Here is a 13,439-nt window from a genome sequence, read left to right as displayed (position 1 = left end):
ACCGAGCGATGTCAATGCATCCTCATATTGCTCGTCCCGGAGAGTAGGGAATAGACCTCCATGGAAATATCAAGTTCGAAGACCGCCTGGCACGCGACAGCATGCCTATAGGTACCTCCTCTTACTAGAGGCTCTGACCGCCAGTCCGCATTCGAATAACTCCCATTCGCTGACTTTGATATCCAGGCCTGTGAGCGTTGGGTCTACAGTAGATGCGCAATTTCTCTGCTTCTCCGACGTGATAAATCGGCAAAGCTCCTTGCATGATTAGGTCGAGATTTCTGGATCTGTGATATTATTGGCGCTGTAGTCTGGATGTTCGGCGAGGCTGAGTGGCAGGTTCAGGATCAGATGGGAAAGTTTGGAAGACGGCATATGGTCCTAACGGTATCATAGGGCTGGACAGTTAGTAACAAGCGGCCATGCTGGGTGAAGCATAAACACTACATACCCATTCTAGCGTTCGGGGTAGACCCAAACTCAGGCTTCGAAAACCAGGAAACCAATCAATCACACTGTCGATGTCGTCAAGGAGCAGAAAGACAGCCTTGTTACTTTCTCTGTTTTGTCTACTCGGGCCACCGCCTGGGTATATTTTACCGGGTGCTTGTCTTCGATTGGTATAGCGGAATTGAAGATGCTGTAGTGATTGACTGTGAAAGATGGATCGCTTCTGCAAAATCTGCAGTGGTAGATCATAGAGGATACATGTTTTCAGACTCGCCAAACCCCCAAAGAATGGTCCAGCTGCAGCAATCATATCCTCTGGGCACTCAACCGATTTACTGCGCAATTCAGTCGACTCGACCTTCTCTAAGGTGTTGGCCAAGGCAGGAAAGAAAACGAAAAGGTCCATGTCAAATTGAAAGATGTCTCAAATAATCCCACTGGATGTAAGCTTTCAACGGCTCTAGCTGATCGGCCGGCAATTCCATGTTGAACCATTGAATCCGCTCCAGAGCCGGGAATTGGCCGCCTGGCTCGAAATCCAATCTGCTTGGAATGCCCCAAGGGCTACGCGTCAGTCCGCTAGTGGATCCTCTGAGCTTCAGTATTCGTAGATTTGCACAGGACTGAATGATTTCTTTCAATCTCGTCTCCTCTGGTGGATTACCGCACGAAGGCCACTCCACAGTCAATGAATACAGGCTCTCCCATCCCAGAAGCGCATCTACTGGGTGTTGCTTGGACCGTAGAAGCACTTCAATGGGAAACATGCCGTATACGGTAGCCTCTGGATGGTGCTGCTTCAATGCATCAAATATGCCTTGTGTCTTAATGTCTGTATGCCACTAACTGGCGTCGTGATTGTTCCATCTTATAATTTTACCGTCAATAATACAGGATAGGCAGGTGTTGCTACTTAGGTGTTGTGACTTACACAGAAACGTTCAGATTTTCTATCCTCTCTACAACCCCCTGGAGCATCTGGTACGAATCCTCCTTCCACCCACCATGGACATATATCGCCTTAATAACTCGTAAAAGCCGCTTATTGACTAGTAGATACCTTAAAAGCATGCGGCTTCGATCCCATGTTAGATGCAGCTCCCGGAAAAGCAATGGGATGGCGAGGTCATAGAACTGGCGGCAACACTGGTCGAGCGCCTTCAGGGAAGGCCAGTCACCATAATACAACTATCGGGGTTAGCGTTCGACAGTATCAATAAATCATCAGTCGTACGTATTGGGATATAAGAGACCAAAGCTCCTGAGGTAAGGTCGGTAATGTTTCTGAAGGCATTCCTCTCTGGTGTTCGATATATAACCCATTAGAAAATCGAAAAGAGAGAGAGGTAAAATGGGCTTGGCAGCAGGGAGAAACCGCATTTATATATCCCTGTCCCTGTTCTTAGTAGTATGGAAGGGACAGTCGATCTTTCCTCATTCTTTAAAAAAGAAACACCTGTTTTTTAGAGGGTTGCGTTTGCTCGCATGGTCTACTCGAGCAGGTCTTCTAGCCAATTAACAGACAGCTGATATACAACCCCTCTTCTGCAATGACTCGCTCTAACATGATCTCTCAGAAACACCATTACCCTGCTATATTCTGACCCTGTCTACTGGCTTTACGTTTCCAATTGGTAAGTTCTCTCGCATTTTAGCATTATTCATAACGATAACGCTGGACAACTGGACTTGTAACCCCGACTTTCCACCTTGCCAGGCCTCTATATAGATCGGTAGTAGCGAACATAACGGTCTTTTGTCTGAAACGACACTGGTGTAACTGGTCTGCGAGACGAATCCCACAGAACAGAAAGACCGAGCTATCAACGCATCTTCATATTGTTCATCGTACTGCTCTAGGAATGAATAGCAAAGGGGCACGTGGTCTGTAGATCACCTGGCACCCGATGACACACTCATAGATACTTGCCTGTTTCAAGACTCATGAACTTTGGCTCCAGTCGCTCCCATTGACTACGTTATCAAATGAACTAAAGACAGATACCAGTTTATATACAACAGAATGAAGTAACAGGAACATGGACTGTGTAAGAGCTATAGTGCATCCAATCCGTCTTGATGCTCTATATACTATCCATCTCCCCCATGGCTTTAAAGGGTGAGCATTCCATTAGTTCCCGCGATAATTTACTAGAGAAAAGAGCTAAATACTAAGTCTGCATGCTTGTTCCTATCGTGGTCATTAAGAGGCTAAATATTTTGAAACAAGATAATGGCCCTGTCATTTCCACGTATGTACATATGTTACTTGCCAGTCATTGCCTATGCGGGAACTAATTTAGAATTGCAGTTTAGGCCATGTTTTAATATCGCAGCTCTTGAATCAACAACGGGGCCAAGCTCCCTCGGATGGCCCTCCTTCCGCTGCGCCGCGTTTATCTTTTACCAAATTGGTTCTTTTTCATTTTCATGATCATCATCGGCGGTTAAAATTCATCTAATAATGCTATACCATTGGTTGCCCTGTCCCAGCGCAGTGGTTCTGCCGTCTCATGTGGGGAACTCAAATTTTGAACCTCTTGTCATGCCCCACCGGATGTGACAATCCGACGCAGATGGCCCTTTGCACTGATCAATTGAGTTATCCTGGTTAGTTAGGCCCAGGAACCGTCAGTTTATTGGCGCCCCTAACCTCATCCCAGTAATTAAACGGCTTGGTTCAAACAAGCATCCCCGCACTAGTGTAGAATACATCAAGACCGAGGCATTTAATCTTCTTATAAAGAGGGGTTCTGTCCTTGAGGGAGAACGGATCTTGGGAATTCTTACTCTATTGTTCTCAGTTTTGTGTATACCGAAAACTACACCACCTGTAGCAGCTATAAATATCAACACACAATGAAGCCCACACTCCTTGTTCAGACCGTTTTTATATCACTCGTCGTGGCATCTCCTTATCATGAGCAAATTTCACATCCTCTAACTGAAAATACCGATATCGCCTATCTACATCGCTCGTCCAAGCTCCTACAAAAGTTCTTACAACCGAACCACTCAACAAACATACCCGCCAATCTGGACGTTGGGAACAAAAATTCCAAATCGAAAACAGAACTTAGCAAGAACTGGGCCGGAGCTGTGCTCGACGCACCACAAAATTCGGCCTTTTCATATATATCCGCGACGCTCACCGTCCCCAAGCCATCCGCCATTGGATCGTCAGACTACCAAGCGGCCAGCGCATGGGTTGGAATTGACGGCCTTGATGTGCCCACCGCTCTGCTCCAAACCGGCATCAACATTAATATAATCAACGGCGAGCCATCCTATAACGCCTGGTATCAATGGTACCCGAGCCCGTCGGTCAACTTTGACATTCCCATACACAAGGGCGATGTCATAGTCGCAACTGTCAATGTGACTTCCCCCAGCGCGGGAATTTGCCAGATCGAAAATCACACCACCAAGCAGATCGAGAGTAAGAATCTAACTGCACCAGATGCCACAGCGACGCTGGCTGGGCGAAATGCAGAATGGATCGTGGAGGATTTTAAAGCAGATGGAAGGCGTGTGGATTTTGTGGATTTTGGGCAACTCGAGTTTCATGGTTGTACAGCCATCACAGGTGGAGATCGTGTTGGCAATTACAGAACATACGGACTTGGAGATAGGCCGACAATATACGAATTGGTGAGAGATGAAGAGGTGGTGACAGATGTGCATGTCATTAGTCCTGATACACTAGGTGTTGTTTATAAAAATTGATGATTTGTACCATACTAAAAGCAAGATTACAAGATGCATGGCCCTTATTCTGTAGGAGCATGTGATGACAGTCAGCTCATACATTGAATATGTGAGCCAAGTTATCCCTGAAGACGAGAATCACAGCACAAGTCGTTCAGAGTTGATGGGGTTGCAAAGGTGCGAGTCATGCCGAGCAAAGCGATCGGACAAGGCCGATGCTAGGCATTGCAGGATAATGCCATTGATGCTACATAGATCGATGTGAGTGAGGGGGCGTCTTGAAAGGGACACCCTCGTTGGCTATCTATCCATGTATGGTTGATGTTGCATCTGCGGAGAATTGGCAATGCAAGGGATCGATCGAGATTGCAATCAGCCAAGCCACAGTTGACAGTTGAATTTTGTGTAACTTGAGTTGTTCTTTTCTTTTTCGGGAGAAATTCCGAATATAGGGTAAGGAATGTGTGGATTATTACCTGTTTCATCCACATTCTCACCAGCAGTACCAGGTTTGTGGCGTGCATCTAGACTTGATACTATAGGTGAATAGAAGGATACTTCCTTGGCTAACAGAGGCTAGACATTCAATCATTACTAACAGCCGTACAGTTACACTTAAATGGCTTGCCAAAGTTGGTATTGAACACGCCCTGGTATACCAAGACACGTAGACTGAACCCCAGCATCTGATTCCATCAGGAAATACATACAGGGCCACTCATTCATGCAGTCAGCAGAGAAACCACCTCACCCCACAGCGAGTCATAGGCCTGGTATGTATTTGTATTACTCAAGTATGTTTGACCAGAAATGTCACAAAGCTGCTGAACCAAACTCGAGAGGTCTACTGTCCCCGGGATATCATAGACCATCGAAGCCAGCTTCTTTGAGTCAACACCTTTGATGCTTTTAAACTCATTGGCTTCGACAGCTTCTAGGAACTGGCTGTATGGTGATTCGAAAATAACAGTGAGGTCTGGGATATCCAGGTAGGCGGTGTCGGGGACTGTTCCGGGGTTCATAACAACCTTAATAGTTAGCATCTCTCTGCGTCATAGGCTAAACAGACTTACTTGGTTTTCTGGGCCAAGCCCATCACTGCCTTTGATAAGCGAAGCCAATTTTTGATAGTATGTGACAGTATCGGAGCTATACTCAGCAGGGGCCTCATCAAGAAAAACACCCTGGACTGCAAATGAACCGTTTCCACTTGCAGACGCCCATCCAGCATATCTCTTAATATCCTGTTCCACTTCAGATATGTCCCGAGATCCAGTCCCAGTGGGAACATAGCCTAGAACAAGCGCGTTGCTGTGAGCAGTGAGCTTGGGAACTTCCGTGATGAAGGCATCATCGGGCAAGGAAGAAGAGCCGGGGCCGTTGTCTGGGTTGATGATGATGGTGAATTCTACGTCTTTATTGGCAGCGATCCTGCATACGGTTGATATTAACATGCGTCTCTTGCATTCAAGTACAGGCAACATACAATTTCTCCAAGGGCGTCCAGGCTCCTTCAGATGGGTATAGGTAGAATGGGATGATGACATTCGCTTTGGCTGTACTGTTTGTGGATACTGGGGATCTGGAGGGTGTAGCTGAGGGAGTAGCAACGCTGATCAATGTAGAGCTAGCATGAGTGCTCTTGGCAGGTGTTGGCTGAACAGACACGCTGCTTGCTGGGAGACTGCTTGTAGAAAAGCCATAATGGAATCGACCTCCAGGGCCATGGTGATAACGGGCAGGAATATGCGCAGCATAAGCCTGTTGAGATAGAATTGAAGTGTAGCCCAGCACAGCTGCAATAATAAAGGAAGGGTATCGCAGATACATGGTGACTGGAAAATAGAAAAAGGAACGACTAAAGAATGAAAACAAGAAAGCTTACCAGAAGCCGATGAGTTGAACACACAGAAAACGGGGCAACTGCTCGTTTAAATACTCCTACTCCATATAGAAGGATGATGCTGTAAGCCCTAGATCTATCATTGTCATTGTCATCTTTGGCAGTGGATTGGATGATCGCTAAGCGCTAGCACCAGCGTTCCCATGGCTGAAACAGGGTCTCCGCCCAGGGCGACCTTCTTATTGGATAAAATTCGGCGCTTGTCGTTTTGAGGAAATTAAATGGCGTCGAATCTTCTTACATCTGAGCTCTGATTGGACAATGGAAAAAGCCAGGAACACAACGAGTCAACAATGCCGATGATTGCAGAGGATCGTGGCTGTGAGTGGTGATAGTCAGATCTCGTGACACAGGGCCTGCCCTTAATTACTGGGCACTATCCAGCAGCGTCATATCTGCCTAAATGAGCTATTCAGGTTTTCTGAGGCTTGACGTAGCGACGATCCAAAGATATAACTCAGGGTGGTAAAGGGTGCTTAAAACGGCAACTATTTCCCCACAGTCTTGGCGTTGAGTGATTTAAAACAGCGTGTTTTTTCTCCTTTCGTGATAGTGCCAGAATTGAAGCGGGCTTATCTTTATCCCATTGAATCCTGTAATTCTGTCATATCTCAGGTATCTCAGGTATCTAAGATAAATTCTAAGATAGGTATTTACTGATAGTGGTGAAACAGAATAAAAGAGTAATAGGGATCAATTGGTTATAAAGTTCTATAAACAGGAATACTTGGTGATAAAGACGAAGATCCCGGGTGGCGACCCGACGTGACACGAACATTCAACCCCAGATATTTGGCCTCAACAACCGGCTAGGCTCCCGAGTGATAAAAGCCAGGAGGCAAAAAAACCAAACTGACGTTGCCCTGGAGGATACCGGAAACGATCAGATTTAGGGCGGTTTCTACATTTTTACCCCGCTTTCTGAGGTCGACCATGACATACGCTATCTGCAGTGCAAAGTGGAGATGTATACCACTTTAAAAATGCCCCGAATCCCAGAAAAAGCAAGGGAACATCTGCGATAATTTTCCAGAATGTCTGACAAAGAATACCCCAAAATGCCCTTGGATAAAGAAGATAACGAATTGGGCCTGACTCCCTCCCACAACCAAATTGGGGAGATCCGCGATGCTCCATATGCCCATGATGCTGTCTTTGGAGACATCACCGAAGATGGACCCAATTATCGTAACGTATGTTGCTTGGCCATTGTGCTTTCAATCGTCTTCACACTGACTGGTTGTAGGTCGGATGGATGGGGACCATTGCCCTTATGATCAAGACCCAGATCGGCCTCGGAGTGCTCTCCATCCCCGGCGCCTTCGATATCCTCGGAATTGTTCCCGGCGTCATCTGCCTGCTGGCCATCGCCGCCATCACCACCTGGTCCGACTACATGGTCGGTGTCTTCAAGCTGAACCATCGCGAAGTGTACGGCATTGACGATGCCGGTGGGCTCATGTTTGGTCGTCTTGGTCGTGAATTTTTTGCCTTCGCCTTTTGTCTCTGTAGGTATACCAATGCTATCAGTTTATATGATCTTCTGACATCGTGTATACTGGATTTTTGTCACCGGATCTGGTATGCTCAGTCTATCGATCGGTCTAAATGCCGTCTCCACGCACGCCACTTGTACAGCCGTCTTCCTCGCCGTCGCTGCCATTATCGGGTTCGTGTTTTCGAGTATCCAGACTCTCGGACGGCTCACCCTCCTAGCATGGCTTGGTGCATTCAGTATCCTCACTTCGAGTACGTTCTCCATCCTGCAGCAGACACACCTAGCTAATGCCGTATAGTCCTTATCCTCACCATCTCCGTTGGTGTTCAAGACCGCCCTGCTGCCGCCCCCCAAGATGCCCCTTGGGCCTCTGACTTTAAAATAATCGGCAATCCCAGCTTTTCAGACGCTATATCGGCCGTTGCGACCCTCGTCTTCGGATATGCCGGGACCCCAGGTTTCTTCTCAATCGTCTCTGAGATGCGCGATCCTGGCTTCTACCCTCGCTCCCTGATGATTTGCCAGAGTGTAGTGACGGGAACGTACATTATCATCGGTTGTGTCGTCTATTACTACTGCGGATCCTACGTGGCCTCGCCTGCTCTTGGTTCGGCCGGTGTGACGATGAAAAAGGTCTGCTATGGCGTTGCTCTCCCTGGTTTGATGGTCACCATTATGCTGGTTTCTCACGTAAGACTCTCTCTGCTGCTATCCTTTGAATTGAAACTGATAAAAATAGTTGCCTGCCAAGTATATCTTCCTCCGCATCCTCCGAGGCTCCAGACATCTCACAGCCAACACCTTCATCCACTGGGCCACCTGGCTCAGCTGCACGTTCAGCATCGCCATAATCGCATACATCATCGCTAGCGCCATTCCAGTCTTCGATGGTCTCGTCTCGCTTGTCGGAGCCTTACTCGGAACACTCATGTCATTCCAGCCAATGGGGTGCATGTGGCTGTATGACAACTGGAGTAAAGGAAAGGTTGACAAAAAGCCCCGGTGGATTGCCATGGTTTGCTGGAGTTGTTTTGTGGTAGCATCTGGTACTTTCCTCATGGTGGCTGGTACTTATGGGTCTGTGGTGAGTATCATGAACAGTTACAAAGAGGAGGGGGGATCAGCTCCGTGGTCGTGCGCTGATAATTCGAATTCGGTATGATTCGATTGTGTACTTATTGAGCGGATGACTATCTTAGCATTGTGTATAAATTCAGGTTATTTATGACGTCTGTCGCTTTTACTTCCATGGTAATAGTAATGTGGGACTAAGTTGAAGACATGCATTTCTACCCCTTTGTGCATGGCAAATGGCCCTCTAGTATCAAGTCTTACCAAAGCACACTTATCGGACATATACGCATTATAGAAATATATTAAACGCCAATTATTACCAATTATGTTTGTCTATAGCTATTCAGTTACATGCCACTGGTCACCGACTCTAAACCCAGTCGGAAACGGATCCGATGGATCAAGCACCATCTGCTTGAAGCCGGTAATCCACGCACTCCCTTTGACAGTTGGCAGTACTGCATCAAATTCTCCCACCTTTGTAGTCCCTCTTATATGGCAAGTAAATGTACTCCCAATAATACTGTGATGATCGAAACTTTCCCCAACCTGAAGCTGCCCTCGAGCATGCAGAACTGCCATTCGAGCACAGCTTCCAGTGCCACAGGGGCATCGGTCGAATCTTCCCGGTGACACAACAACTGTGTTCACGGCAGACTTGGTGCCGTCTGGCTTAATCTGCAGTGGCTCTGTGAATTCCACGATGGTGACATCTCTGATCTGCTCATTCTCAGGATGAACTGGTGTATACGTCTCCCGAACAGCCTTCTTAATCCTTTCACCAAGATCAATCAGCTGAGGTCCCTTGGTGTTATCGATGACCACCCCAATCGATGCAGCGTCAACAATGGCATACATCATCCCACCCCATGCTATATCAACCAACACAGTTCCCAAACCAGGCACTTCAACCTTTAAATCCAAGACATACACAAAGGAGGGTACATTATCAAATGAAACAGCCTTACACTTTCCATCCTCACAATCAGCCGTAATACCCACCAACCCCGCCGGTGTATCCAAATTCAACTTTGTAATTGGCTCTGTCATCTTCACCATCCCCGTATCTAACAGCACTGTAGCGGTGGCTATCGTATTACCCCCGGACATGGGCGGATACTCATCACTCTCCATGATAATGAATCCGGCATCAGCCGCGGGATCGCACGGGGACAGGACGAGGTTGGTGCACATGGCTGAACGCCCGCGGGGCTCGTTAAGGAGGAGCTGACGTGTTTCATCGGCGTTCTGGGAGAAGTGGAGGAGCTTTTCGTACATGCTTTTGCAGTGGGGAGGATCGAGGACGCCGCCGACGATTACGTCGCAGACTTCGCCGGCGCAGTGGCATCCGATTACGGAAATGGTGCGGTTGAATTTCATGATATCAGTGGTTTGACTTTGGAGATGGTTTGATGATGATGTATTGCAGAATTGGATATGGTATGATGGAATATATAGACGCTGTATTAATATTCCCCTCATGACTAAGGTACCACGTTCTGTACCATGGTTCCTATCTGTCATACTTGAATCGGTGGGTATCTATCCGATCCGGTACTGCATGCGGGGTTCAACCATTGCATTGTCGCGATATCACCGGCTTGCTTACCGTATGCCAGAGATATACACGATATTCAATAGATATGAAAGTTTCCCCGCACGATACCACGTCGTCAGACAATCGCCCCAACCAAGTCGCGCGACATGGATGAGGGGATTCTGAATTACCATTATCAATGCCAATAGATATCCACACGGAGATCGGCAGCTGTACCGTATCAACAGTCGGGTGTGATGCCGATTGCTGCCTTGGGCGTTTGTCGTTTATCTCGTTTCAGGGTATGCACATACCACCCATCCCGTGTCGGCTTGGATTTCGGTGACTTCCACATTCCCCTATTCTCTTACTATGGTTCTCACATTGGTATCGAACACAATTCAAGATGACATACAGATCCCTAGACAAGAAAAATGCCATTGTCACTGGTGGCTCACGCGGCATCGGCAAAGGCATCGCCCTCGAACTCGCAAAACGCGGCGCCAACATCCTCATCACATACAACAGCTCGGACACCCAAGCCGAAGAAGTCGTGACCGAGCTCAAGAAGCACGACGTGGATGCAATCGCCATCCAAGGACGAGCAGACGACCCCACTGCACCAAAAACGATAGCAAAAGCAGCATTTGACAGATGGGGCTGTATAGACATCATCATCAACAATGCTGGAGCACGCGAAGACTACGCTTTCGAAGAAATGACGTACGAAGCATTCGAAAGGCAGGTAACAATTAACCTACGATTCCCACTTTTCCTCGTCAAAGAGGCAACGCCGTTATTCGGCAAGTCTCCCAGAATCGTGAATCTATCCACAATTTGTGCTCGGGACGGCCAACCAGGCTGTCTAGCGTACGTGGCATGCAAAGGTGGCATGGAAAGCGCGACACGGTCTCTCGCAAAGGAACTGGGCCATAAATACAATGCTACAGTCAATTGTGTCAATCCTGGTCCGGTGAATACTGATTTGTGGGAATCGAGTATGAAGGACCCGGAATTGCAGAGTACTTGGGGTGAGGCTGTCAAGGCTACACCGGCTGCTCCGCGGGTTGCAGAGGTGGATGATATTGCTCAGATTATTGCCTTTTTATCAGAGGAAGGAAGTCGATGGACCACGGGGAGTGTTGTGAATGCAAATGGAGGGCTGTTGTTTGTATAAACGCTGGGGGTAAATGAAGCCTGTAGCCCCTTTACCAGAATTCACGAGCATGTTTGCTTTTCTCGGTCAAATTCATGAGCAGAGCTTTATTCTGAGCGTAATCAGAGCTTCGACTTTATATTATCCAGATGTCTTCCATTGGCTTCATCATCATTCGCACTAGTAATACTTGCAGCAATATCCTTCAGCTCCGACAGATAATCATCATAAACCCCCCGAGGCGTCGTGCCATACTTTTTACACAAATGGGCAGCCGCAGCAGTCGCAATCGCATGCTGTCCACCGTTCCCCATAAACTTGGTATTCGAACCAGCCACATGTGTAACGCTGATATGTTTACCAGCCATCATCAGATTGGCTATATTCATAGAATACAGACAGCGGAATGGAATATCGTATGGCTTCCTGTCACGCTCGTCCCATTCCCAGTACTTGAGTCGGAAGTCGTATTTGTCGTTTCCAGGATAGTGAAGACAGAACGCTCCTTCGTTCTGGACCACAGCGTCTGGGAACTTTGTGTGATTACGGATGTCGTTTTCGGTGAGGATGTAGTCGCCTTTGTAGCGGCGGAATTCGCCTTGCGCGGGGACGTAGGCTACCCAGTCGAGTTCGAGGTTGGCATAAGTTTCCGGTTCCATTGTTTTGACGTTTGAAAATGTGCCGTAGATAGCACGAAGGAGATGGTCGCGAATGTGCTCACCCTGTGTATAGGGATCCAGCCACTGTCCATACTCCCAAAAATGGGTGAGAGGTCCCTTCATACGCCGACGAATCGAAGGGTCAGAGACATGATTGGGAGAGACAGCGACAGGTCCAGGTCCGTTTTCAATACCAGGTTTCGTGAGTTGACCACGCAGGTCTGAGAAGTCCTTGGCTACTTCTGTGGCCCATGGGACGGCAGGGAAAGGGACTGGTGATTCCGCCATGCGGGTGCGGAAGAAGACAGTGTTTCCATGGTGCATGTCATCGCGCTGCGCCGGAGCCAGACCCTCGCCGTACTCTGCTTTTGATTCTTGGCCAAAAAGTGTCTCTGCGCCTGAGTAAAGCCCCAGAATGGATTTTCCGGAACAGTCGATAAATACTTCCGCTGAGAGGCGGATCTCTAGTCCGCTGTGGGCATCGCGGGCATCAACAGAAACAATACGGGAATCGGCAGTGACAGCGTCGTAGACGTTGTGGTCCATGAATACCGTCGCATTTGGCTCAGCATCAAGCAAGTTTTTCGCGTATATATCGCCATTCGCATGACGCTCCGAGATCTCATCGATAAGTGGTCCGGTCACGCCGCGAGGGCGGAGTCCAATCTCCACGCTTGCATTCCCGCCCAAGTACGGACGGTTATGAACGAGAGCAACACGCTCTCCGAGTCGCGCTGATGCCAATACGGCAGCAGATCCTACAACGCCACCTCCAACGACAACAACATCAAAAGTTCCCGCATCCACTGGCTTATCGGGAAGTCCGCGAAGGCTCCGCCGCCATTCCGGTGCCGCCTCGTCGGGCGGAGGCTTGGCATTCAGACTGAGGAAGATGGCGTCACAACGACCACAGAATCCAGTCAAGTCGTGCAGTGAGAGTCTGGCTTTACCTGTAGGCAGTTTGATAATGCCTCCAAACTCCCACGACCAGTTCCGATCGTTGGCACCAAACTCAGGATTGAGAGTGGTCTCGTTGATCGCAAGTGTGAATCTTCCTGGATGATGACCCGGAACCCAGTCTTTGGCGCGAACCCAAACATGATACCAGCCTGCTTCTGCGATTGATATGGTTGTAGTAGCATCAGAAACTGGTCTACCATTTCCGTGAGCTAACAGATAAGGTGAGCCCATCTCATGCTCAAACTGCGAGTCCATGATCCAGCCGCCATAGTTGTCGAATTCCTCGGCCTCCACCAAGATATCTGCGCTAGACTTCTGCGACATTCTGTACACTATCTGATCCTATGTATGATAGCAAACAATAAGAAGATGAAATAATAAAAAAAAAAAAAAAGGTAGAACGACATTTTGACAAACGCGACCTTGTTGTTTGATATCCGCTGGATATCCGCAAATCCCGCCCCATCCGGAGCCGAGATTTATAAACAGCCGAG

General features: G+C 48.0%; 7 protein-coding genes across 7 annotated transcripts; 3 read left to right on the top strand and 4 right to left on the bottom strand.

Moving 5' to 3' along the window:
- Positions 1–267: 267 nt before the first annotated feature.
- Positions 268–856, bottom strand: ASPWEDRAFT_172708 (uncharacterized protein; the record flags this gene model as incomplete). The annotated part of the gene is made up of 2 exons (XM_040830960.1): positions 268–381; positions 452–856. 2 exons carry the CDS (start codon positions 854–856, stop codon positions 268–270), a joined length of 519 nt encoding a protein of 172 aa, XP_040689599.1.
- Positions 857–3,268: 2,412 nt separating this feature from the next.
- On the top strand, positions 3,269–4,198 carry ASPWEDRAFT_41153 (A4/G1 family peptidase). Its single transcript, XM_040835487.1, has one exon. The coding sequence runs from the start codon at positions 3,310–3,312 to the stop codon at positions 4,174–4,176; it is 867 nt and encodes a 288-aa protein (XP_040689598.1). The 5' UTR covers positions 3,269–3,309; the 3' UTR covers positions 4,177–4,198.
- Positions 4,199–4,880: 682 nt separating this feature from the next.
- Positions 4,881–5,988, bottom strand: ASPWEDRAFT_110012 (spherulation-specific family 4 protein; the record flags this gene model as incomplete). Its single annotated transcript, XM_040828140.1, has 3 exons — positions 4,881–5,186; positions 5,232–5,589; positions 5,645–5,988. 3 exons carry the CDS (start codon positions 5,986–5,988, stop codon positions 4,881–4,883), a joined length of 1,008 nt encoding a protein of 335 aa, XP_040689597.1.
- Positions 5,989–7,119: 1,131 nt separating this feature from the next.
- ASPWEDRAFT_51839 (uncharacterized protein) lies at positions 7,120–8,721 on the top strand (the record flags this gene model as incomplete). The annotated part of the gene is made up of 5 exons (XM_040837662.1): positions 7,120–7,254; positions 7,308–7,573; positions 7,653–7,810; positions 7,858–8,249; positions 8,299–8,721. 5 exons carry the CDS (start codon positions 7,120–7,122, stop codon positions 8,719–8,721), a joined length of 1,374 nt encoding a protein of 457 aa, XP_040689596.1.
- A 251-nt stretch (positions 8,722–8,972) lies between these two features.
- Positions 8,973–10,013, bottom strand: ASPWEDRAFT_156187 (proline racemase family protein; the record flags this gene model as incomplete). Its single annotated transcript, XM_040829699.1, has 1 exon — positions 8,973–10,013. One exon carries the CDS (start codon positions 10,011–10,013, stop codon positions 8,973–8,975), a length of 1,041 nt encoding a protein of 346 aa, XP_040689595.1.
- A 535-nt stretch (positions 10,014–10,548) lies between these two features.
- ASPWEDRAFT_134436 (SDR family NAD(P)-dependent oxidoreductase) lies at positions 10,549–11,373 on the top strand. The gene has a single exon (XM_040829317.1). It carries the CDS (start codon positions 10,577–10,579, stop codon positions 11,345–11,347), a length of 771 nt encoding a protein of 256 aa, XP_040689594.1. The 5' UTR covers positions 10,549–10,576; the 3' UTR covers positions 11,348–11,373.
- Positions 11,374–11,448: 75 nt separating this feature from the next.
- Positions 11,449–13,269, bottom strand: ASPWEDRAFT_41150 (uncharacterized protein; the record flags this gene model as incomplete). Its single annotated transcript, XM_040835486.1, has 1 exon — positions 11,449–13,269. One exon carries the CDS (start codon positions 13,267–13,269, stop codon positions 11,449–11,451), a length of 1,821 nt encoding a protein of 606 aa, XP_040689593.1.
- Between the last annotated feature and the right edge of the window lie 170 nt (positions 13,270–13,439).

Source organism: Aspergillus wentii, assembly GCF_001890725.1.
Source record: "Aspergillus wentii DTO 134E9 unplaced genomic scaffold ASPWEscaffold_4, whole genome shotgun sequence".
In the NCBI taxonomy this organism is placed as follows: domain Eukaryota; kingdom Fungi; phylum Ascomycota; class Eurotiomycetes; order Eurotiales; family Aspergillaceae; genus Aspergillus; species Aspergillus wentii.
Note: the sequence above shows the minus strand (reverse complement) of the source record. Positions and strands in the feature narration are given on the sequence as shown.